The sequence below is a fragment of the Coptis chinensis genome, chromosome 7, assembly GCF_015680905.1.
Source record: "Coptis chinensis isolate HL-2020 chromosome 7, ASM1568090v1, whole genome shotgun sequence".
In the NCBI taxonomy this organism is placed as follows: domain Eukaryota; kingdom Viridiplantae; phylum Streptophyta; class Magnoliopsida; order Ranunculales; family Ranunculaceae; genus Coptis; species Coptis chinensis.
Genome location: NC_141462.1, coordinates 30,320,468 through 30,343,845, shown reverse-complemented (window position 1 = coordinate 30,343,845; position 23,378 = coordinate 30,320,468). Strand labels below are relative to the sequence as shown.

At 34.8% G+C, this 23,378-nt stretch overlaps 2 protein-coding genes across 3 annotated transcripts; one reads left to right on the top strand and one right to left on the bottom strand.

Moving 5' to 3' along the window:
- The first annotated feature begins 1,812 nt into the window (after positions 1-1,812).
- LOC147487075 (cactus-binding carboxy-terminal, cactin) lies at positions 1,813-11,237 on the top strand. 2 transcript variants are annotated; one of them, XM_086575155.1, is made up of 14 exons: positions 1,856-2,128; positions 2,205-2,296; positions 2,379-2,549; positions 2,936-3,035; positions 3,915-3,986; positions 4,902-4,964; positions 5,360-5,500; positions 5,786-5,881; positions 8,941-9,225; positions 9,314-9,452; positions 9,540-9,682; positions 10,292-10,468; positions 10,559-10,825; positions 10,924-11,237. In XM_086575155.1, the coding sequence occupies exons 1-14, from the start codon at positions 1,880-1,882 to the stop codon at positions 11,041-11,043; spliced, it is 2,115 nt and encodes a 704-aa protein (XP_086431281.1). In that variant the 5' UTR covers positions 1,856-1,879; the 3' UTR covers positions 11,044-11,237. The 2 variants fall into 2 exon arrangements, with proteins under 2 accessions (XP_086431282.1, XP_086431281.1); XM_086575156.1 differs by lacking the exon at positions 2,379-2,549 and having other exon boundaries at positions 1,813-2,128.
- A 1,971-nt stretch (positions 11,238-13,208) lies between these two features.
- Positions 13,209-16,060, bottom strand: LOC147487074 (putative polygalacturonase). Its single transcript, XM_086575158.1, has 6 exons — positions 15,687-16,060; positions 15,060-15,389; positions 14,771-14,897; positions 14,485-14,659; positions 14,219-14,295; positions 13,209-14,030 (listed from the first exon to the last, which is right to left on the bottom strand). The coding sequence occupies exons 1-6, from the start codon at positions 15,717-15,719 to the stop codon at positions 13,336-13,338; spliced, it is 1,437 nt and encodes a 478-aa protein (XP_086431284.1). The 5' UTR covers positions 15,720-16,060; the 3' UTR covers positions 13,209-13,335.
- Positions 16,061-23,378: the final 7,318 nt, after the last annotated feature.

Genomic DNA, 23,378 nt, shown 5'->3' with positions numbered 1-23,378 from the left:
TATTTTATATATTTTTCTGATAAATATATGGATCTTAGCAGACATTTTTCTCATTACAATTTACAAGTACATAGATTCTATTGAGGCAACAACCAATAAAACTTATGTAACGCATAGTACAAAATTTTCCGATATATCGCGATATTTGGAGATATCTATTTAGATTTCAGAAAAAGATATATAAATATCATGATATGTTTGATATGTTCAGAGATATATACGATTGTAAATATCGGTGATATTTTGACAATATTTACGATATTTATGATATTTGGGGATATTGGCGATATTTTGTGTATATAACAATTTTATTTAATATTTACCATTATATTTCAAATAAATATAAATAATGTATCATGATATATCAAGAAATATCCACAATATCTACGATATTTGTTGATATTTTAGATATATCCACGATATTTGCATGTGAAGCAATGTCAAATATTCCTAAAGAAGGGGATATATCCACGATACATATCCAAAAATTGAATATCGATAAATACTCATATCCTGATATTTGGTACTATGATGTAACGAACCACAAGCTCCCAAGAATCAAGAGATGGTGCAATTGCGTTGCGTTATCCATTATATATTAAGATTAAAAATCAGTTTGACCTAGGGGTGACTTTGGATCGGATAAGGGACTTTCGGTTTCGGATGGTAATATCCTTTCTAAATCCGATCCAATTATTTTTGGGATGACAATTTTTTTTCTGAATTCGGAAAGTTCGAAAAATCGGATTTTTTTTGAAAATTTCAAAATCTAAATTGGAAATTTGAATTATATAATCGGATTCTCTTTTATAATAACTATTTTTTATCCAGTTAATACGTTCATTTAACAATCATTTTGAAATGTATTAATTCAATAAACAACTTAGACCTTTTAACACTTTAATTCAACAAATTTATTCTTCATGTTAATGCATTAATTAAATAAATAAGAATATGGGATAAATTGAGACATGTACTAGAATGACAATATTGATTTTTTCAAGTTGTGAGATAGACAATGTTCTACTTTTATAGGATTTTTATTTGGTTTGTAAACTATATGTAATTTTAATTTAGTAATTATATGAAATAGATCGTTATATATGTTAAAAATTCGGAAATTGAATTGGATCGGATTTTGAAAAAACATCCGACTCCGCTTCAATTATTTTTCAAAAAAGTCGGATATCGAAATTTCGGATATCCGAACACAAATATATTGCCAAATTCAGAAAAATATGGGATCTCGGAAAATATGGGTTTTTGGAAAAAAGAGACACCCCAAGTTTGTTTGACCCAATGAAAAGTAGCATGTGTCCTGTGCTACGCATCAGTTCGCCAAGTTGTAAAGAACTAAAATGAAAATTGTTAAAAAAACTAAAGATAAACAATTTTTTGTGAATCTCTCACTAAGAAAAGAGAAACAATTTTCCAAAAATGGGGAAGATATACAATTCCTATATATAAAGTTTAGCTTTTAAATTAAGAAGACTATCCTATAATTATTGAAGAAGGATGTGGTTCAATTTTAATAGAGATCAGGGAGCCAATTGTAATTAATAAATAGGAGAGATGTAATTTAAATAAACGTAAGAAGGTGGTTCTAAATCTTAAAATTGAGAGATTATAAATACACTGTTCAGTTGAGAAGTGTGGTTCCTACAAACCGGCTATCATATAGTGTAGAGACAAGGGGCTTGATGGCACGTGTATTAAACAATCAGCTCACGCTGGGTGATCCGGTGCTCCTAGGTGTATGTTTATATTTTTTAACCTCCTAAATAACTCACGTGCTCATACACGTGCATCCCTCTCTCTCTATATGACATATACATATCACCCGTCCCAATAAAATTTTCAATTTCCTCACTTATTTTCAATGGGGAGAAGAAGTAAAAAAGAGGAAGTGTCTGAAAGCGAAACAGAAGAAGAAAGAAGAAGCAGAAGAAAAAGTAGTAGCAAGAGCAAAAGAAGACGAAGTGAAAGTGAGTCAGATTTCAGTAGTGAAAGTGAGGATGATGAAAGAGATAAGAGGAAGAAGAAGAAAACATCTTCATCATCATCTTCTTCTAGAAAGATTACTGAAGAAGATATTAAAAAATACAAGACTAAAATAGCTATGAAGAAGGTATTGTATTATTTATTTTGTTATTATTATTTTTATTATTATTATTATTTAACGAGTTTTGTAATTGTGTTAATAGGCAAATCGTGTTGCTAAGAAATTGGAAGCGCCGAAAGTTTCGGGTTATTCTAATGATTCCAATCCATTTGGTGATTCTAATCTCCATTCCAAGTAAGTAATCCTCCATTCCAAGATGTGTTAAGGAAGAAGGATGTACTTATAAGGAGTAACTCCAGTCTATAACTCAATACAGGTTTATGTTATCATTCATTGGTCTTGTGCTACTCATTACACCCTCCATCGTTGTTGATTTCATCTGTGTATCACGTGTTCTTACATTGGCGTTAGGCAAGAAGTATCATATCTCAGTGGAGGATTATTTGTTTGCTATGGAGTTCCTTTGTTTCCTCGTACCCATTGGAAGGTGTACAAAGAAGAAAAATCATCTCTCGTGACAATATGGAATTATTGAATTTGGTTTTGTTCATATTGTTTTAGAGAAGGAAGCAAGCAAATGTTTTTATGTTAATAGTAGAATTATAGTTTTTACATGGTCGCTAGAAAAAATATCATGTGTTCTCTCGCTTCTCTATATATATATTTTCCGTTATTATATTAACTTTTGATCATCTCTCAGCTTCTTATATCCTTTGTGCTGTATATTAATATATCTTGAAAGTTGAAACAAGTAAAATACTTATTTTTAGTTTTGAATTTTGAATGCAAATCATGATGTTTCTTAATGACAGAACTCCTCCATTATGGTCTACAGAAATTGATTCTTTTTAATCCATTGTGCTCTCATCACAGGTTTGTTTGGAATAAGAAGATAGAGCGTGACGTTTCTCAAGGATTACCACTTGATTCACTTTCATACAAAAATGAGAAAAAGAAACAGAAAGAAAGAGATGTATATTCTTGTTTGTGAGCTATAACTTATACTTGTTAGACATTCTATAGTCTCTGCTAAATGTATGTAGTGCGTACCCCATGCAGTGAAATTGGATAGAGCCTGATTATTTTAACTGTATCATGGAGCACTTTGGTGATATGGATATGATGCTTGAATTTAGTGTAGAAACTCTCTTTAGACCTTATGGGTATACTTAAACATACAGCCGAGTTGGAACTCCAACAGATTGCGGGTCTACCATTAGACTCATAATTCACAAACAAGAGCCCATTCATGGTTTATGTGTCATTATTGATGGCACCATTATTATTTGCGTTGACCATTCGTAACTTCATACAATGATTGTTAGATGTTCTATTTATTGGGTATTATGAGAAGCAAACATGGTATAGAGTAAACTTTAGGGGCATCCAACTTAAGACCAATTGGTGATAAGTGGAGATGCCCAAGAGCATTTATATTACAATATACTGCAAGGGTTTAAACATCCCATGTGGGAGTATACTAAACATCTTATTAGTATACACATAATAAAAATATTCTAGAAGGCTCTTGCATTGTGGAAACAGTATATAGATAAAAATCAGGACCCTTGCTCTTAAAAGGATCTGGTATATCACTTTCAATGCAGAGTATCTTTCCTGTTGGAGTTCTGGGACCAGAGCCCCCTACCCGAATTTTCTAGAATATTAAGTAAAACCATAATACTTCTCCTATATATAGATGTGTGAGAGAAGATTTTCTCTCTTCTTCTCCAGAGTTTCATCTTCTTCTTCTTATGTTTTTTTTCCTTGATTATATTTCTAATTGGTTTTGGGGTATGGTGGTTTTAAATCTGAGTGTGAATTTCAATCTGCTTGTCCAATCATAATGCAGGCTGAAATTGAAAAAGTGAAAAAGAGAAGGGATGAAAGGGCAATTGAGAAGGCACAACATGAAGAGGAAATGGTTAGTTCATATGTAGCTTATCTGGATATTGCTGTTGGTTTAAGTTAGGTGCCATCTTACTAGAACCATGATTTAGTGTCCTGCTGTCAACTCATTCAGGTCACTATTTTAGAGCCTCTGAAAGATATATTCTGGACTTGTATTCCATTCTTTCTTTTATGCCTACACACTTTAATGGGTTGTAACTGCTGTATTTTACCGAATCAGCATGCATGTTTTCACTTGTTCGGTTGTTCCTGCGATGAAAATTGTCACATATCTGTATCCTTGTTAACTATTTCTGTGTTTTTCTAATGGGAAGTCCTTATTGGAGAATATATAAAACTAATGATATTTGAAAGCAAAACTACATACATACGTCAGTAGAGGAAATTCATCTTTTTTTGGTAAGAAGCTAGAGATAGGATGATAAGGAACTATTTTTTCTTAAGAATTTGGTAGTGGCACATAGGATACGACCCTTAATAGCTTTCTGTTAGAAATAACTTTGGTATAAGGATTGTTGTACTTATTGTAAGAGTGGAAAAACTGACATGGGCTGATCACGTTGATTTAAAAGTAATTTGACGTGCATTTTTTCAGTAATACACTGGAGATAAGAAATTTGGAACTGATTTTACCTAGAAACTTCAAATACTGGCACATACGAATGTAGGAGATGGCCCTAAACAAACAACTTTCTCTTATGAATAGGATTGATTTAAGGGCTGGTGTACTTCTTAGGATGTGTATTTGGACATATTTTCAAATCATGTAGTATGAGTGGAAAATATTGACTTGCTCATATGTGTTTATCTCTTAGATCTAAAAGAAATTATGTTCTGTAAATTTTTGAAACTTCTTAAACTCATCCTGTGTTTGGAAATTAAGGATGAATTAATGCTGGAGTATAACTATGTCTGTTTCTTATAATAGGCACTGTTGGCTAGGGAGCGTGCTAGAGCTGAATTTCAGGATTGGGAAAAGAAAGAAGAGGAGGTTTGTAATACAACTTGACGTTGTCTCACTTTTATTGTATGCTAGAGACCTGTTTGGTTTTGCGTATTGGCATGTTACATCAACCCTGTCAAAGAGTCTTTGATTTCCAGTGACTGCAAGTCTGCAACACTTTATGCTTCTTCTTTTATTTATTTATATGATACACAGACTATATAGCTCCAGCATTTGATGTGTGCCCTTCTGTCCTTACCAATTTTGGAACAAGAAGTCAATGTTTGTTTTGAGTTCGCGTTTATTGGTTGCTTGCATGTTACAACTAACAGTAATAATTGTAGGCCAAAATATCACAGTCCAACTGATAACTGACATGTCACTTGCGAAATTTCTCTGAGAATTGTTGAAATCCATTATTTGCTTACGTGCTTGTTCTACAGTTTCATTTCGATCAAAGCAAAATCAGGTCAGATATTAGATTGCGTGAAGGTCGCACAAAGCCAATTGATGTTCTCTCCAGACACCTCAATGTTTCTGATGACGTTGAGGTTGAGATAGAGGAGCCCTACAAGGTCTTTCAGGTAACCTTCAACTCTGTCTAAATCTTATCACTGTATGTTGCAGCTCCATGGTCATAGAGATATTGACTTGTCCTTCGTCTGATTTTTGAACCAGATCTGAACCCCCACTGAGGTCCAAATGGATTATTATCCATGGTCTCATATATATAATTTAATTGGCAGTAGCACCATTAATCACAATAAAATATCCATATTGACCCTAATTTATATTCCTCAATAAATAAATATTTGTCTAAGCTGTTTCTTAAAATGCTCAACATTTAACATGTGAGATGTGTACAACAGGGTTTGACAGTAAAAGAAATGGAGGAGCTTCGTGATGACATAAAGATGCATTTGGATTTAGACAGGGCAACACAGACACACACAGATTTTTGGGAGGTAAATAAATCTGATTGATTGATAAATTAATTATTTAGTTACGACTCTGGAAGGCATTAATTTTTCCTTTCCGTTTTATTTTGTATATGATAATATAATTGCCTTTTATATGGGTCTGTATGTTGGGTACCTTGTCGCTGCATGGGATGAATTGCTTTCTTTTGGTTCTGTGCAATGGTTTGTTGTTGGGGTGGGCTTTGCAGAACTTTTCTGTCCATGGGTTGAATTGTCTTAATGACCAGAGACTCATATCAATAAAAAAAATAGTGGTTACTCTGATAAGTACATTGGTGAAGTTGTAATAAATGCAACAATCCTAACAAACTTTGCTGATGTAGCAATCTGGGATCCATCTTGTGGTTTAGAACATTATAGATATTCTTAATTAGTGTGCTTGTAAAGTGTAGCTTTTGAGTATGTTTTTGTTCTTTTTGCTTTCTTTTGTTGTACATGGTAGGTTTTCTCAACCTACTATTTTTCTATTGAAAATCTTTCACTTCACCGATCAAAAAATAAAAGATAAAAAAATGCATTGCCGTTTTTGCTCACCACTTTGTTGTCTGTTTTTTTGTAGGCATATCTTGTATTTCTCCCTTTCTAAAACTTAATATCTGATTGAGGGCTTAAGCAGAACTAGACCCTACTTGCTTCGTAATTAAGCAATCAACTATCTTCCATAGTCCTATAAGGCTACAAGTCTCCTATAGGGAGATCTCATTTGTTGCTTGGGTTGAAATTGTTGATCCTTTCCGAGGGCATCGTGCTTGACTAACTAAAAGTTGGGTAGTTCATACCTGAATATCCTGACATACAATTGTACAGCTTCTCCCGGGGAAACCTCATCTAGGTTGGACATCGCCAATTATTTTTATGATGTATTTATATATTAATGTAGGAACTTAGATTTTATACTTTATAATAATCACTCACGAGCTGCTATTTAAGCCGATTTGTGTACTGCAGTATTCCCCAGAGTTGAAAATAAATATTTGTGTAATATAGATGAAAGACTTACCGAGACATAAAACATAACATCGGTTCACAAATGTCATTTTTTAAATGAAGTTGTGCTTCTAAGCCCTTGGCATCCTTGGAATGAGTTGTTAGTACGAGATTATTCTTTTGCCTGCGTAAAGCCGTAAGCCATAAAGAGTTAATTGACCAGTGCGTCTTACTTGTTGATATAATTATCACTTTTCCCCTTCTCTTTTCTTGCACATTTTTTTTGCTTGCTTGAGAAGTCTAGAGTTCACACAAAATGGAAACATCAGGCAATGGGTGCTTCTTTATAATTAAGTGGTGACATCTATTAAAATGCAGTGTTAACATTTTTTAGAAATTGTTAATCTCCGCGCCTTATTTGATAAACTGTGTTGCATATGTGGTGTATACCAACACCGAGAGTCGGGCACGGCAAGCTCTAAAAGAATGATCTGGGGACTCGACTACTTTTAATAAAATTTTCTTCTTTATATTATACAAAAATTGTATGTATTTTGTAATTATATGAAATTTCCTTAAAGCATATATTACTAGTTAACTAGGTTACATTGACACGCCGTATCGGACACGGATACGAATTGTCGGACACAGCAAAATATCAAAATTCGAGGTAAATTACATACAATATGTGTCCGACACGGACACGTGGATACATTTTTTCAAAATATGGCATGTCCATGTAACCTAGCTAGTAAAAATTGTTGAGTATACAACTAGCCTATTCAGTTAAATCGCTACTCGTTTGAAGAGCGAGTAGGTGTAATCAATCGGGGATTAATCGGCATTAATCGGGTGATTTTTCATAACACTATATTTCTTTACAAATACTTGTTAAATATATTTAATATTGAAATACCAACATAATGGAACCAATTAAGAACTCAATCAATCAATAAACAATCAAAACACTCGATCAACTAAAATAAGTATGATTAAAGTGTAGAACTTTAAAGAATTTAGGGTTGATCGAATCGGCGAAATGTCAAGTTCGATGTTTAACAGTGAAATACTGAACACAATTACTCGGCTAATCGGCACGTATTCATCGGCTAATCGGCCGAGTACTCGGGGAGTTTTTGAGCCCGATTGTGACCGGAGATTAAATTGTTAGTCGGGTCGGCTAAGCAGCGAGTAGCGAGTACTCACTGGTTACTCGGTGAGTACTAAACGATTTAACTGCCCAGATTCAGGCCCACGAGGACATAGAAATGGCAATCTATTTAAGAACAAATAACTTCTGTCCACTAGCAGTGAATGATAAAAATGTGTCTGGCTTGGTTCTACTGCCATACTAAAAGGGGGACTAAGAGGGAAGTGGGCGATCGTAGTGACAAGTTTTACAGGATATTTGTCTTTATAAGTTTGGTATGAAAGCAGAGGATGGTAAGGTTGTGATGCCCCAATAAAGGGATTTATCCCACATCACATAGGAAGTTGTCCTGGATCATTAATATACCTGTGTGCCTGTGTTGCATGATTACATGATTAGCCCGGAGTCGAGTAATGTTGACTGGGACTCAGGCACTGATTCGACAAAGATTCGCCATGGGATTAGAACAACCAGAAACCTGGTTTGCTGAGAATAATGCAAAAGGAAAAAATAGAAAAAATTAACTAAGGATTTTCCGTTAGATACCTTCTCGTTTAAGTTTCTAACTTGTAATTTGGGTAATCTCAACATCCCATGGAGGTCTTTTGGAACTGTGTCTGGTCTCATCATGAAGATGAAAAAGACGGTGGAAAACCCTATTTTTGTTTTTAAAAGATAATTTATTAATGTTGGATTGATCATCAAAGTGTGGTGCTTAGTGTCAGGGTTCACATGCATTACTTTTAAGCAAATACAATAAGCCAACCTAAATCCAGAGCCCATCATTGGTGTGGGTTTCCTGAAATGGCCACAGCGTGTTTGATATTTTCAGTTTTGGCGTAAAATGGTGTAAACATCAAATGAACGTTTGTTCTCACTATCATTTTTCATGAAATCTTCTGGTGTACTGTATTCTGTTGTCATTTATTTTTGTATACGTGAGTAAACATTGTATGTTTTCAAGCAGGCATTGATGGTTGTTTGTGACTGGGAGCTAGCTGAAGCCCGAAAAAAGGACGCTCTGGATCGAGCTAGGGTACGTGGGGAGGCACCACCAGCTGAGTTGCTTGCTGAACAAAGGGGTTTGCATTCGAGCATTGAAGCTGAGGTTAAAAAGGAGCTCCATGGAAAAACTTACAAGGAGTTAGAGGTATTGCAGTCTGAGATTGAATCAGAGATGCGTTCTGGCAAAGCCAAAGTAGTGGAATACTGGGAGGCTCTTCTGAAACGCCTTCACATTTACAAGGCAAAGGTGCATTATCTTACACAAACATCAGTAACTATTTTATAGTTTCTTCACTTTCATGCTATTAACTTGCTAGTTGTTTCTACGTTCACAGGCTTGTCTGAAGGAAATTCACAACAAGCTATTACGTAGGCATCTTGAACGTCTTGAGCATCCTCTCGAGATGGAGGAGCACTCTGAATCAGATCATGAGCTAAAATCTAAAGTGGAGGAAACTTATGATGATCTAGAAGGTTGGACTCTCCTTCATCTTTAATTTCCCCCAATTTGTTGTTCTAGTATGTAGTCTGTGCTTTATCTGATCAATCTTTTCTCTGCAGACGATCGGCCATATTCTCCTGAACCAATAGCAAACGATGTGAAACATGAGCCAGAAGAAGAGCCTGGATCATTTTCTCCTGAATTGCTGCACGGTGAAGACAATGAAGAAGCAATCGACCCTGAAGAAGACAGGGTTGAGCTGGTAACTTAATCTACTTTCTTCTCTTTTTTATGGAATAGTTACAGCTTCGGAGCTTTCTGTGGTTGGTTTTTTTGTTTTTTGTTTTTTTTTAAAAAAAACATGGTGTGTCCATGACTCCATGTAGCATACGTATAATCTCTTTCAACCATTTCCGAACAGATGACAACATTCTGCCACGAGGAATATAATATTTCCTAATAGGAAGCATTACACTTTATTAGAGGAATTTTATGTGGTTGGAACAATTCTCAGGAACATCAAAAGGTTTTATTACTCATTTCGAATTTTCCCTTGTACGTAAAACGGTATTTCATAGTTTTTTGTGCATGGTCTCTCTCGCTCTCTCTGTAGGAGAGATTTGTCTCTTCCTAAACTGTGCGAGTCTATGTATATAGTTACCACATAACTGGAAACTGAAAATAAGCTCTTCATTTCCAAATGGTCTATGCTACTCTACGACGGTTCATTTCATGCATCCATAATTTGACTTTCCAAATAGTCTTCCACGATTAGTTGTATGTATCCATCAGTTCACCAATTTTGAACGTGTTGAATATTCTTCATGACCCCTTTTAAGACCTTATTTTGAACTTCTTGTTACTTCAATAGGAACAAAAACGTGTGGCCGTACTGGAAGAGCAGCAGAGGCGGCTTCAAGAAGCGATGGCATCAAAACCAACTCCTCCAGAGGATAACATGGAGTTGAAGGTTATGAAAGCCATGGGAGCAATGGATGAAGGGGATGCTGTTTTTGGCTCTGGCGCTGAAGTAAACCTGGATTCACAGGTATAGCTTATACACTACATAATGTTTTTAACAGCTCCACGAGTTTTATATTTTTTTGCTTAGGAAACTGACTGAATGCAATTTCTGCAGGTCTACTGGTGGCATGACAAATACCGGCCAAGAAAGCCCAAGTATTTCAATCGTGTTCATACTGGCTATGAATGGAACAAATACAACCAAACCCATTATGACCATGACAATCCTCCTCCGAAGATCGTGCAAGGTTATAAGTTTAACATCTTCTATCCAGATCTAGTGGACAAAACAAAGGCTCCTGAATTTAAAATAGAGAAGGATGGGAGCAATGGAGAAACATGTATAATCAGATTTCATGCCGGCCCCCCATATGAGGACATTGTAAGTCTCTCTCTCTCTCTCATATGTAAGTCTTGCTGATTGTTGTACAAACTCTATATGGGTTTTCAAGTACTTACTCTTTTTGTACCACAATACAGGCATTTCGCATCGTCAACAAGGAATGGGAGTATTCACATAAGAAAGGGTTTAAATGTACCTTTGAACGTGGGATTTTGCATGTATATTTCAACTTCAAACGCCATCGATATCGCAGGTGACGATTGGATTCATGTGTGTGTAGGGAAACCCAACAGCGCATACTACATCCGGGTCTTCAAGTGGTATATGCCTGATCATAGTTACTTAAATTAATCAGTTATGTTCTATGATTGATACAGCATGTAATCAATATTACTTATAAAAAAGAAAATCATGTAACCAATTTTCGAAGTATGCAGTGTCTGTTTAGCCATCCTTTTGCATGTCAAATGGTTCATTTCATATTCTTGCTTTCTAATAATATATAAGTCTTGATATTACGTAATTAACTTACACTCTGTTGTCACCAAAGGAAAACCAATGTGACATAAATCCATGTACAAGGTTAAAGAGCCACCATATGTTAACATAGTGTTATGTAAGGAAACATTGATTAAAAATAAATACTGAATGTGTCGAGTGGCCTACGGAGGTTGGGCCCAAGGTCTTAGGTTCGATTCCCACCTTCCTCGGGGGAAAGGGGAATGAGGGGTTTAGGGAATAAAAGTTCTAACCAAAATGAGTGAAGCATATCATATCTGGAACCAAAATGAGTGACGAGATATGAGAATTTAGTATTATTAAGATCTAGGTAGCACTCTTGATCTAGGCATCTAGCACTCGTCTCAATTTACTGTGCCATATACAATATGCTGTTTCGTAGACTCTCTTCTTGAGGATGTGTTTCCGTGCCCTCAATCTGTGGGTAGCTTCATATCCCAAAGATCTTTACCCTTGTTCTGTTGAATGATTTCAAATCCATCCAGACCAAAAAGATTGATCTTTAGAGGCAATCTTGAAAATGAACCCCCATATATGAAGCCTTATTGAATAGCTCCTTTATTTGATAACCCTAGCCCACCTCCCTCCTCAACAAGCATGATAATTTTCTCGCTTGCTTGATGTAGCTTCTTTCCAAGTTTAGGGCCACTCAAAGGAACTTTGCACATATCTTCTGAACCTTCTCTAGTAGTGTAGATGGCAACTTAAGTGTTTTGGATCAGTATATATGCAGTACAGATGGCAATAAAAACTGGTACCAGTTTTTACTAGTATCAATGGGTTTGAACACTGTTTTGTGGTTTATGAAGTGGCAATTGAGGTTGTGGTGGGAAGACAACAGTATGCGAGGACATGTTGGAGTATCTGACTTTAGTTGGAGGTGCAGAAAGTCTATATTTTAATATACTGACTAGATTGCACTAGATGTTATTGGAAAGTGACATGGTAGTCCATAGAAGTGTTGTATGCCCAACCTCTGTTTTATTGAATCTTTGAGGGAATCCCGACGGACTTATTTGCGAACTTTCCTTTTGGATGTATCTCGGCTCCAAACATCCATATTCTGTGTTCTTTGAGGATATTTAAGGTGCAGAAGTGCAGAAGTGCAGATTTATTAAAGTCGTTCTACCAGCTTGTGTGAGAGTACTTGCTTTCTATGCTTAGAGCCATGAAATTTCACCTGCTGCTTTGAGAGTAATTTCTTTGCATGCTTGAAAGTCTTGATTTCTTGTTGGAGACGAGGTCGTAAAAGGCTACTGACTTTTTTGCTAACAGTAGGATAGCTGAGGCAGAGGTTCTGTCTTTCCGTTCTTGAAGGAGGTGTGGATGACATGTTTACAAAATCTAGGAACATAGTGCGGAAGTAAATGCTTAATTGTTGTGGATGTTTTTTTTCACCTGTACCCGTGCAAAATTAGTTTAACTGTTCAAGATGTAATGATGTTTCACTACAGGCAGTCTTTATTCTCAAAGAGGATTAGGTTATCAAGCGAAAAGCTAAATGCATCTTCAGACACACTTTATCTGTGCCAAACCTACTTATCTTTGAGGCAAACTTGGTAGCTTGCCATCACATTTTATCCATGCTGGTTAACATCATGTCAAGAAGATATCGCACACACCTACTCAGCAACTATCTGTGCAGGGATGTTTTTGGTGGAAAGTAGCTAAAAGACTAGTTTGGCCTAATTAAAGTTGTTTCCTCCTGAATCCCGATTGGTTGAAATTTAATTGAGAAAAAGCTGCAGTTAATGATATGCGAATCTGTTATTGCACTATTGCCTATTCACTTTTAATAAACTATCAAGTCTGAAGTTTCCAAGAGCATATTATCAGTTCCTCCCCCCCCCCCTCCATTATTTTTTTTATCACACCTCGTTTTGCTTTAATTGAACATTTAAACTTTAAAACCTCAAAATTATAGACTGCATTTATATTTTGGAAAATTGTAAGGACAAATGACAATTTGTGAGATTATCATACTAAGATATCAGCTCGTTTACAACTTTACAAGTACGGACTTGAATCCATTAATAAGAACAAGTGTTCATCTTAACATCCTCTATAGGTAGCCTATCAGTAGGAAAGTGACAACTAAAATCTTTTCCTGCAGCCTTATCAGGCAACAAGGCACAAGGCTTGGGAGTAACACCACTTGTAAATCCGGCAATATCAGTGCAGTTCCATTGCAATTCCTTCGGTTTTGCGGATAGCCCAATATTCACATTAGAGATGCAAATTCCTGTAAACTGGTTGCCCTTCATCCCTGCCAAATTTGCAGACATAGTGACATTTTCTGCTCTTATGTCATTGTAATTGATGTTCTGAATCACAGGAAGCGCTTTCGGGTCGGTATTGTTGTCAGGGTGTGACCCATACATTCCGGTCATCCAGAAAACATACTTCATGGTGTGCATTGTCACGTTTCTTACAAAGATGTCTTTAACATATCCTCCTCTACCTATTGCAGTTTTAATTCGAATTCCAGACTCGGTATTTATCGCTACGGTGTCTTCAATCCTAATATCTTGTACTCCACCAGACATTTCACTGCCTAGAGCTATTAGAGCACTATCAGGGGAAATGCAAGTGAGCCTTCTGATGATTACATGCTGTGTTGGAATTCCTACTTTAATTCCATATTGATCCCAACCACTTTTTAACGAAATGCAGTCGTCTCCTGAGACTATGTAGCAGTCCTCAATTAGCACATTCGAGGAAGAGTCTGTAGAGAAAAGGAACACAAAACATTACATTTGGCCAATAAAAACAGTGAAAGACTTCACTTAGCTGCATCAAATTGTTTTTACAAGAATGTTGTGGTGCACAGAACACGAAATAATTAACTTGGGAATGTAAGATCATAACAAGGCGCGACTTAGAAGCTTAAACTTAGCAACTAAAATGTTGTACCTGGGTTAATGCCGTCAGTGTTAGGTGAAACTGGATCGTATGGAGCAAGGATTGTAAGCTTTTGGATGATAATATTGCTGTATTTTCAGAAGAATATTTTATCAGAAGATAATTAAGGTCGTGAACTAGCTAGTTCGTCAACAAAGATTAGTACTCACGCACATTGTATGTAAACCAATAAAAGTTCTATTGAATCTCTTGAGACTGAAAATTTGTTTGCTAAGAAGTGACAAAAACGGAAAATAAGTTTCTAAGTAGTACTGAACCTGCTATAAACGGGATGAACAAACCATTGCGGAGAGTTCAACAACGTGAGATTGGATATCTGAATGTGACTAGAGTACAAAATTTCAATCAATGTCGGGCGGGTGTAGTTTAATTTATTGTGGTGATATCTGTGCCACCAATTTTGACCTTGGCCATCAATTGTGCCATTAGCACCTGTACGGCAGTAGTCTCAATATTAGATTTGTTGCATTCTGAATTGAGTATTTTCTTGTAGGTTAGTATGTATGATCTAGGTTCATACACTATGATAAATTTGAACGGTACCTGTGATTATAACGTCAGTGAGATTGGTTCCATGAATGAAACTATTGTATCTTAGACCATCACCAGGAGCATCTCTTCCTCTCCCATAAGAAGGCAAAACAGGAATGAGAGGAAAATCTTTCGCATCCTACAATCAGTTGGAGTGCAATGTTAGAAGTGAGGGTTGCATACCACACATCGTTCATCCATGTAGTCTGAGATTTTTAGCAATATTTAATAATTTCACCACTTCTTAAAGGATTGGTCTAAACAACTAAAAATATAGGCAACGTATATAAAGTAGCTGCACCTGAGAAGCAAGAATAACTGCATCCTTTTGGAGATAAAGTGTGAAATGACTAGTGAGATTGAAGCTGCCTGTGAGCCATTTTCCTGGAGGAATAATCAGCTGAGCCCCACCGTCTGAACTAAACTTGCTGAGATCGTCTATAGCTTTCTTGAAAGCCTTTGTATTGGATGTCTTTCCATCCCCAATTCCTCCATATTCAGTCAGTGATGCACTATGCTTTCGACAGCTTATGGCTGGATACTCCGAGTTTAACTTAATGGCTTGACGACAATCTACTCTGCCTACACTCACTAGTCCTAGTAAAACAATAACGAAAACCACCTCCATTGTCTGTGTAATTCAACAAGGAAAAATGATTAATACGTATATTTAGGGGAAAACGCTAAAATTTCTAACCATGCCAAACAGAGCCACAAATTTACAGTTGGTTTAATGTTCCCCAATACTAATTTTGTATGAAATTGGCCACGGTCCAACCTTGAAGCATATTGACACCAAGGCCTTTTGACACAGATATAATTAACAAGAGTTCAATCGCAATAAAAGAACAACACAAACAAAGAGATCATGTAGAACAGGAACCTTGAAACTAATAAATGAGATGATGATAACAAGAGACGAACTTACTTGAAACATTGCCGGGGTGCTGCTTCTATCCATTCTTTGAATGGCAAGGAAGTACTTGCTACTATTTAATAAAGTATGCAGAGACTAATGTTAGACTCTGTAAATTTAGAATAACAGACTTCTTTTCTTGGCAGAGAAAAAAGTCCAAAAAAACGTTGCAATTGTCATCACAAAAAATGTCTATTATTTCTAGAAAACTTATCTCTCTAGTCTCTATCTGTTGAATTAGCGTTTTTCTGGTACAGTTATCACTATGAAAAGAAAGATGAATCGGGAATATATAGCCTTAAAATTGTAAATTAGAGTAAAAAAGGTACTGAGAAATTGAGTACTGACTTAAAATATTTTGTTTGTACTTTTTGTTTTCTAGTCCTACATATCTTTTTAACAATCCTTATTCATAGCCATAGCCTAGTTAGCAATTCGGGATACGGCAAAAGTTTAGTACTCAAGAATAATTATTCGGTGATTCAAAAAACGGGTACGGTAACAAATTCGGTCAAAAATTCACAATATGGCAATTATACGATGTTTAATTAATACGCGTTTTAAACGTTTGGTTGCAAAAATTTGGAAGTAAAAAATTCGTGATATTATGTTAGTAAATATTAATTCTATCATTGCCGTGAGATCGCACAATTCATGGCATCAGGTTGCCACGAGATCCCATATCCCACAGCAGGGAGTTTCCGCGGAGGATTTTTTTGTGTTTTTTTTTTTCCAATTCAAATTTTGCGTATTGAACACACACGACATATGGATACATCATTTTTTTTCTTTAGAGCTTCTTTATACACTCTAAGAACAACACCAAAACCATGGGGAAAAAAATATACAATCGAGCTATAATTTTGCTATCTCACGGCAAATATTTTCATATGATATAAGAAAACTTGTGATCAAATTAATAAAGAAGAGTTTTGATAATTAATACAAGCAAATACTCTATTTTAGTGAACACAACCATCTCGCGACAACTAATTTTTTTTACAATGGCTATTAAAAAAAAATAAATAAAAAAAGACCCACAACAACAACCTTTCGTGGGATATGGGATCTCGCGGCAATCCAATGCCGGGAATTGTGTGATCTCGTGGCAACTTTTTACTTACTGTGAGTATTTTTTTATGTGATTAATGGAGAGGTGTCAATACTTTGAAATTGGTTAAAGGGGTGCCAATCCCATAAAATGGGGCAATACCACGACCCAAAAAAAATGCTTTTAAAATATATCTTTATTATATTATATTATTATGCATTTTGTTTCTTAACACACCTAGGGGAGATTTCGGATCGGATCAAATCAGATTAAGGGCTTTCGGAAAAAAATTCAATTTTTTTCGGATGACAATATCATTTCCAAATCTGATCAAATTATTTTTCGGATGGCAATTTTTTTTCTGAATTCGAAAAGTTCGGAAAATTGAATTTTTTTTGAAAAATTCAGAATCCGCAAAATATGGAAGCAAATTGGAAATTTGAATTATATAATCGGATTCTCTTTTAGAATAGCCATTTTTTTTAAAAAAATCTAGTTAATACATTTATTTAGCAATAATTGTGAAATGTATTAATTAAGTAAACAAGTTACACCTTTTAACACGTTCATTCAAAGAAGTTTTTTTCTTCATGTTAATGCATTAATTCAGTAAATATGAAGATGGGAGAAATTGAGACATGTACTAGAATGACAATATTGATTTTTTGAAATTATAAGAGAGAGACAATGTTCTACTTCTCTAGGGTTTTTATTTGGTTTTGTAAACTATATCCAGTTTTAATTTAGTAACTATATGAAATCGACCGCTATATGTTAAAAATTTGGAAATTAATCGGAAATCGGATCGGATCGGATTTTGAAAAAACATCTAATTCCGATCCAATTATTTTTCGGAAAGATCGGATATCGGAATTTCGGATATCATATCGGAACACAAATATCATGGCCAAATTCAAAAAAATATAGGATTGGAATTTGGAAAAATTGGGTTTTCGGAAAAAAGTGACACCCTTAGTCCTACCCATTTAAAAGGGTGGGACCATCCTAACCCTATAATAGAGACAAGAAAATGATACTCGTACACCAATTCTAAAGGTTCAACACTTGTACAGTTCTACTTCATTTTCATTGATTGAAATTAGAAAATTTATATGAGTTGACTCACTTTCTTCCCTTTTCCAAACCAAGCAACGACCTAGCCCATTGCTCCGGTCACCGGACTCCGATCAAGACAATTATTTTATTTTATGGATTAAATACATAAATATGCAACGTACTTAGGTCTTATTAACACTTGTATCAACATAAATTTTTTTTTTTCTTAAACGTATCAATGTCATATTCCGATTTAACAAAAAATAAGAACCGCTAAGTTTAAATTACAGTTAAGTGATGATGATGTGTCATTATTTTTTTTCAATTTTTTATTTTATTTGTATTTTCCACTTGGCATGCCACATCAAGATTTTCTACCAACTCAAAGATTTCCACCTCAGCATTGCCAACTCAGCATTTTCGTTTTTTTTTTAAGTGACAAAAAAATAAATTAATTTTTTTGAATTAATAATATATATAAAAAAATAAATTAATAACTATATAATAATAATAAAATAATTATATAAAAAATAAAGAAATATATAAATAATATATTATTTTATTTATTATATATATTTGAAAATTATAAAAAAAACTATAAAAAATAAAAAATATTATAATATAAAAAATATTTTTATTTTATTTATTATATATATTTGAAAATTATAAAAAAACTATAAAAAATATAAAAATATTATAATAAAAAAAATATTTTATTTTATTTATTATATATAAAAATTAAAAAAAAACTATAAATTAAAAAAAAAAGAAAATATATAAAAAAAAAATAAAGAAATATATAAATAATATTTTTATTATATATATATATATATTATATATATAATATTTTTTTTTATTACTTATAGTTTTTTTTTTTTATAATTTTCAATTATATATAATAAATAAAATAATATATTATTTATATATTTCTTTATTTTTTATATAATTATTTTATTATTATTATATAATTATTAATTTATTTATATATATATTTATTAATTCAAAAAAAATTAATTTATTTTTCAGTCACTTAAAAAACGAAAATGCTGAGTTGGGAGTGGTGAGTTGGCAATGCTGAGGTGGAAATGCTGAGTTGGTAGAAAATGATGATGTGGCATGCCAAGTGGAAAATACAAATAAAACAAAATTGAAAAAATAATAACACATCATCACTTAACTGACGGAACTTAACGGATTGCTATTTTTGTTAAATCGCATAATACATTGATACGTTTGTGAAAAAAAATTCTATGTTGATACAAGTGTTAATAGGACTTAAGCACGTTGCATATTTATGTATTTAAGCCTTATTTTATTTATCTTATCCACACAACGTTATTCATTTGAAATTAAGGTTCCTACCAATTTGAGATGTAATTCATCCAAAACAAGATCCAATATATTTGACCCAACACCAATAAGTAACAACTCTCAATTTCAAGCGAGTTTTAAATCCCATAGACCATAGCATAGTAAGAGAACTACTAAGAGACTCCACCTTGTTTCAATTTCAGAATAAACCATGGATGGGGCATGCGTAGATATTTGCAAGTGGTGGAGATGGAGAAGAGGGGTTGAGAGGGAGAAGAAAATAGGAGAAAAAACAAAACAAAACTGTTTGAGGGAAGAGAAGATCCTTTGAGTTAAAATAAGTTGTCAATTAAGTTTTACAACTTAGGTTGAGTCCAATGGTTATTGACTATGTATCATAAAACTGTAAAAACAGTGTTTTAAGAGCATTCCCAATGCAAGCCACTATTATTCACCTCCACGTAGGCAGTATTTTCCCCCTTTTCCACCGTTTTGGTGAAAAGCAAGGTGAGGTTGCCCAAGGCAAAGGTGAAAAATAATCTCGGACGGGATGTTGGATTCTGTCTGGAGGCTTTTTGATCGAGACGGAATGTAACATCCCGTTTGGTATTTTATAACGAGACGGAATGAAACATCCCGTCTGGTGAGTCTAATATCAATAGACGCGAAACAACCCACTTTCACCTTCTTCCAGCGCCTCCATTGCGATTTTAGAAACCTCCATTGCAAAAAAAAATTCGATTTCTTCAATTCCTAATGACTTCTCCACCCCCCCCCCCCCCCAAATGATTCCGCAACTGCCTTACCACCTGAAGAGCGTGGTAGATGGTTTGGAAATTACAAAATATAAAAAATAAAAAAAAAAAAAAAAAAAAAAAAAAAAAAATAAATAAAAAATAAAAAATAAAAACAAAAACAAAAAGGATCGTCGTCAAGAACTCAAAATATGGGCGAGGAGGATGAAATTGAACTTGGGGTTAATTTTCCACTGCATTGTGAAATCGAGGAACACCCACCATTAATGTCAACATCGGTCCAACACGTACCAAATAAAGTGGTGGCGTCTCAAGTAAGTGTTAGATTTTTTTTTTTATGTTAGTTTATATTAAGTTTGTTGTTGTGTAATTAGTTTGAATTTATTGTATTGCTTTAAAAATAATTGAGTTGAAATTATATCGTGTTGAATAGTTTGTTGTATTGTGTGTAATATATTCAATACACCTATGGAAATTGTGTTGTGCACTTTCAAATGCTGTGTCATGGTGGCGTTATTTGAAATAAAAAACGGATTCTAATTTTGTCACGGTTACCAACATTATAGCCACCACACCATTTGGGAATTTTTTAAATTCAAATTTGGAAAAAAATGATCACATATTGTTGTTTGAGATAGTTGAGCGGTGGTGGAAATCTACCCACACATTCCATTTCCCTTGGGGTGAGCTTGGGATTATCCCCTCTTGATTTCACAATGCTCACGGGTATCCCAATTGGTTATGGAGATGTCGTTCATTTTGATGAAAATTTGGAGGTTTTTATTACGACAATGAGTTTCTTTAAAGGTTTTGATTTGGTAGAAGATGATGAGGAAGACGGGGTTTGAGATTATCGAGTAGTTTAAGAGAGGAGCTATAAATATGAGTTGGTTTACTTCGAGATACTTGAATAGGCTAAAAGAGAAGCCGAAAGACTATCATATTGGTGAGGAGTCGATCCAAGAATATGTACGTGCCTTCCTCTTCTATTTTGTTGCTGCGGTATTATTCGGATACTCTGATAGTTTCTTACGTATCGGGTGGATGACCGCTGTCTCAGACGTAGAAAGGATGTGGGATTATGACTGGGGATCTTGGCGTACCTTTACCGTTGGCTAGACCTCGCAGTTAAGACGGAAGCTGCCAAAGGCAATTTGTGCGGCTTTGTTTGGATTATACCGCTAAGTCTTATTTATTAAGTTATTGTTTCATCTCATTTATTTATCTAGTTATTAATGTTGACATGTTTAGATATATATTGATATTGTATTTTATCTATTGATTTAGTATTGGTGGTACGAATATTTTCGTGTAATGCATCATGTATTGAAGACGTTGGAAGAGAATGAGACTCATGACCTGATTCCACGTATTCAAGCATGGGGGCTTCATCGTAGGCAGAGGGGGTATGGGGATCTATCGCATAATATTCATAACACTCGTCAACAGATTGAGCTTTTAGGAGCTACCCAAATTTTGTGGCAACCCTGGGCCTCTTCCTTTATATTTCAGACCCCTTATGCGGATATTCTAGATGTTCTAGAGAACACTGAGTACCATAGACTATCCTATATTTGTCATAGAGCAAGGTTTCTTTCTCAGCGGCGAGTGATACTTGTAGGGTCAGTAACTGCATGGTACATTGGGGATAGATGTTGGTGTCAAGTATCTGGAGAGATTGTTATACCTTAGCCACCACCCATAGATATATGACAGCCTCTGATATTCTTCCTACAACTTTTGCACACTATAGAGCAAACCCAAATGATTGGCCAGACGCATCAACTTTCATTTTTATTGGAGACTAGGGCTTGTATTGGAAAAGGGTTGGTCGAGATCTTTTTCTAGGTGCGTTATACCGGGCACCAATTTTGAAGGGGTTACTTCCGAGCAATTGAGGTTTGACATTCATTTCCCAGAAGGAGTGGAGTTGCCACAGTCACAGCCTAGGGTGTTTCATGATATTGAGATGCTGCAAAGAACTCCACAGATATTTGATGAGTCTAACCTTTGGCACTGGAGCATGATTAATTATCAGGGGCAAGAGATGAGCATACCTATTCCACCAACAAATGCCGCATTGACCACAGATTTGTCAGAACAGTTTGAGCAGTTAGCCGTGGTTAGTATGATTTAAATTTATTCATGATTTGCTATTATTATTATTCACTATAACATGTAACATGCATTTGTTTTGTTAAACGGGAGGAAGTAAGATCAGAGCTCCTTAACTACAACTCTCTCAGTTATGTCATGCGTGTGTCATTCATGGAGTCCTCTCGTCAAAGTTTTGAGTACTTACAACAAGAGCGAAATCGAACTTTGTAGCTTCAGAGACATGTGCAAAAGTTGGAGAACGCTGGAAGTGCCACACCTCAAGCTCAACCTCAACCAGAGAGGCGACAACGACTTAGGAGGGATAGCTCTTTGACCGAGCCTTCTCGTAGGGGGAGGAGGTCTCAGTAGATATTTTCTTATAGTTTGTAATAACTGTGCGCCATTACTTGTAATATGGCGTTTGGGATTGTTGTTTGTAATGATTTCTTTATTAGCAGGTTTATATTGATGAGTTTTGGATATGAATATGTCAATAAAACAAAGGAGATTATGGCAAAAACTTTTCAAGAATTATAAGTTAGTTTTTTTTTTTACAGAGTTTCTGTGTTAGGCTTGGGTGTTTTTCAGGATTGTTGTTTGTCTTATTTATTATTTCCAAAGTATATTAGCAGGTTTGGGATATGAATATGTCAATAAAACAAATGAGGTTATGGCAAAAAAAAAATTAAGAATTATAAGTTAGTAGGTTTCCAAAATATACTGTATAATTTTTTCAGGAATTATAAGTTGCCTTTCACTCATTTTTCAGGCTTGGTTATGGCAGAAATTTTTTCAAGAATTATAAGTTGCATTTCACTCATTTCCTATGTCTTGGTTCTGACAAGAATTTTTTCAAGAATTTTACTCACTTTTTCAAGCTTGGTTATGACAGGAATATTGTATGGTGTAGACCGATGAGACGGAATGTAACATCCCGTCTAGTCATTTAAACCGAGACGAAATGAAACGTCCCGTCTGGGTTCATATATCCATGCCTCTGCGCCTTTCTTTCATTCCATACATTGGAATTATTGATGGTGGACCATACATTGGAATTATTGAGGGTACGTGTTGATCATAATGGTACATTTGGATAGAATGTGTTGTCAATTGGAGAGTGAACAAAAATCTGATAAAATGTGTTGTCAATTGGAGAGTGGACCAAAATCTAACTATCACATGTGACCTTATCACATACATGTGACCTTACCTTACATATTTCATTTTACTCTTCTTTCTTTTAGATCAAACAAACAGCCATCTTCTTCCCCACAACCAAGCTAAAAATTGAAAAAATGTCTAGACAAGATAGAATTGCATTCAGCCAAAGTTTATGGGGAGGATCTAGTAGTAATAGTTCGTCTTCTGGTTTTACCGGGTCTTCTGGTACTTCTGCTGAAGATGACTACATGGAAAAAGTAAGATATGAGCATA

Bases quoted from the DNA above. Each gene is read 5' to 3' on its own strand.
- LOC147487074 (XM_086575158.1), bottom strand. From the start codon at position 15,719: ATGGATAGAAGCAGCACCCCGGCAATGTTTCAA. The intron at 15,390-15,686 runs GTAAGTTCGTCT...TGAATTACACAG, and splicing joins GCACCCCGGCAATGTTTCAA to ACAATGGAGGTGGTTTTCGT. The intron at 14,660-14,770 runs GTACCGTTCAAA...ACTGCCGTACAG, and splicing joins CACTGACGTTATAATCACAG to GTGCTAATGGCACAATTGAT.
- LOC147487075 (XM_086575155.1), top strand. From the start codon at position 1,880: ATGGGGAGAAGAAGTAAAAAAGAGGAAGTGTCTGAAAGCGAAACAGAA. The intron at 4,965-5,359 runs GTTTGTAATACA...CTTGTTCTACAG, and splicing joins GGGAAAAGAAAGAAGAGGAG to TTTCATTTCGATCAAAGCAA. The intron at 9,453-9,539 runs GTTGGACTCTCC...TTTTCTCTGCAG, and splicing joins AACTTATGATGATCTAGAAG to ACGATCGGCCATATTCTCCT.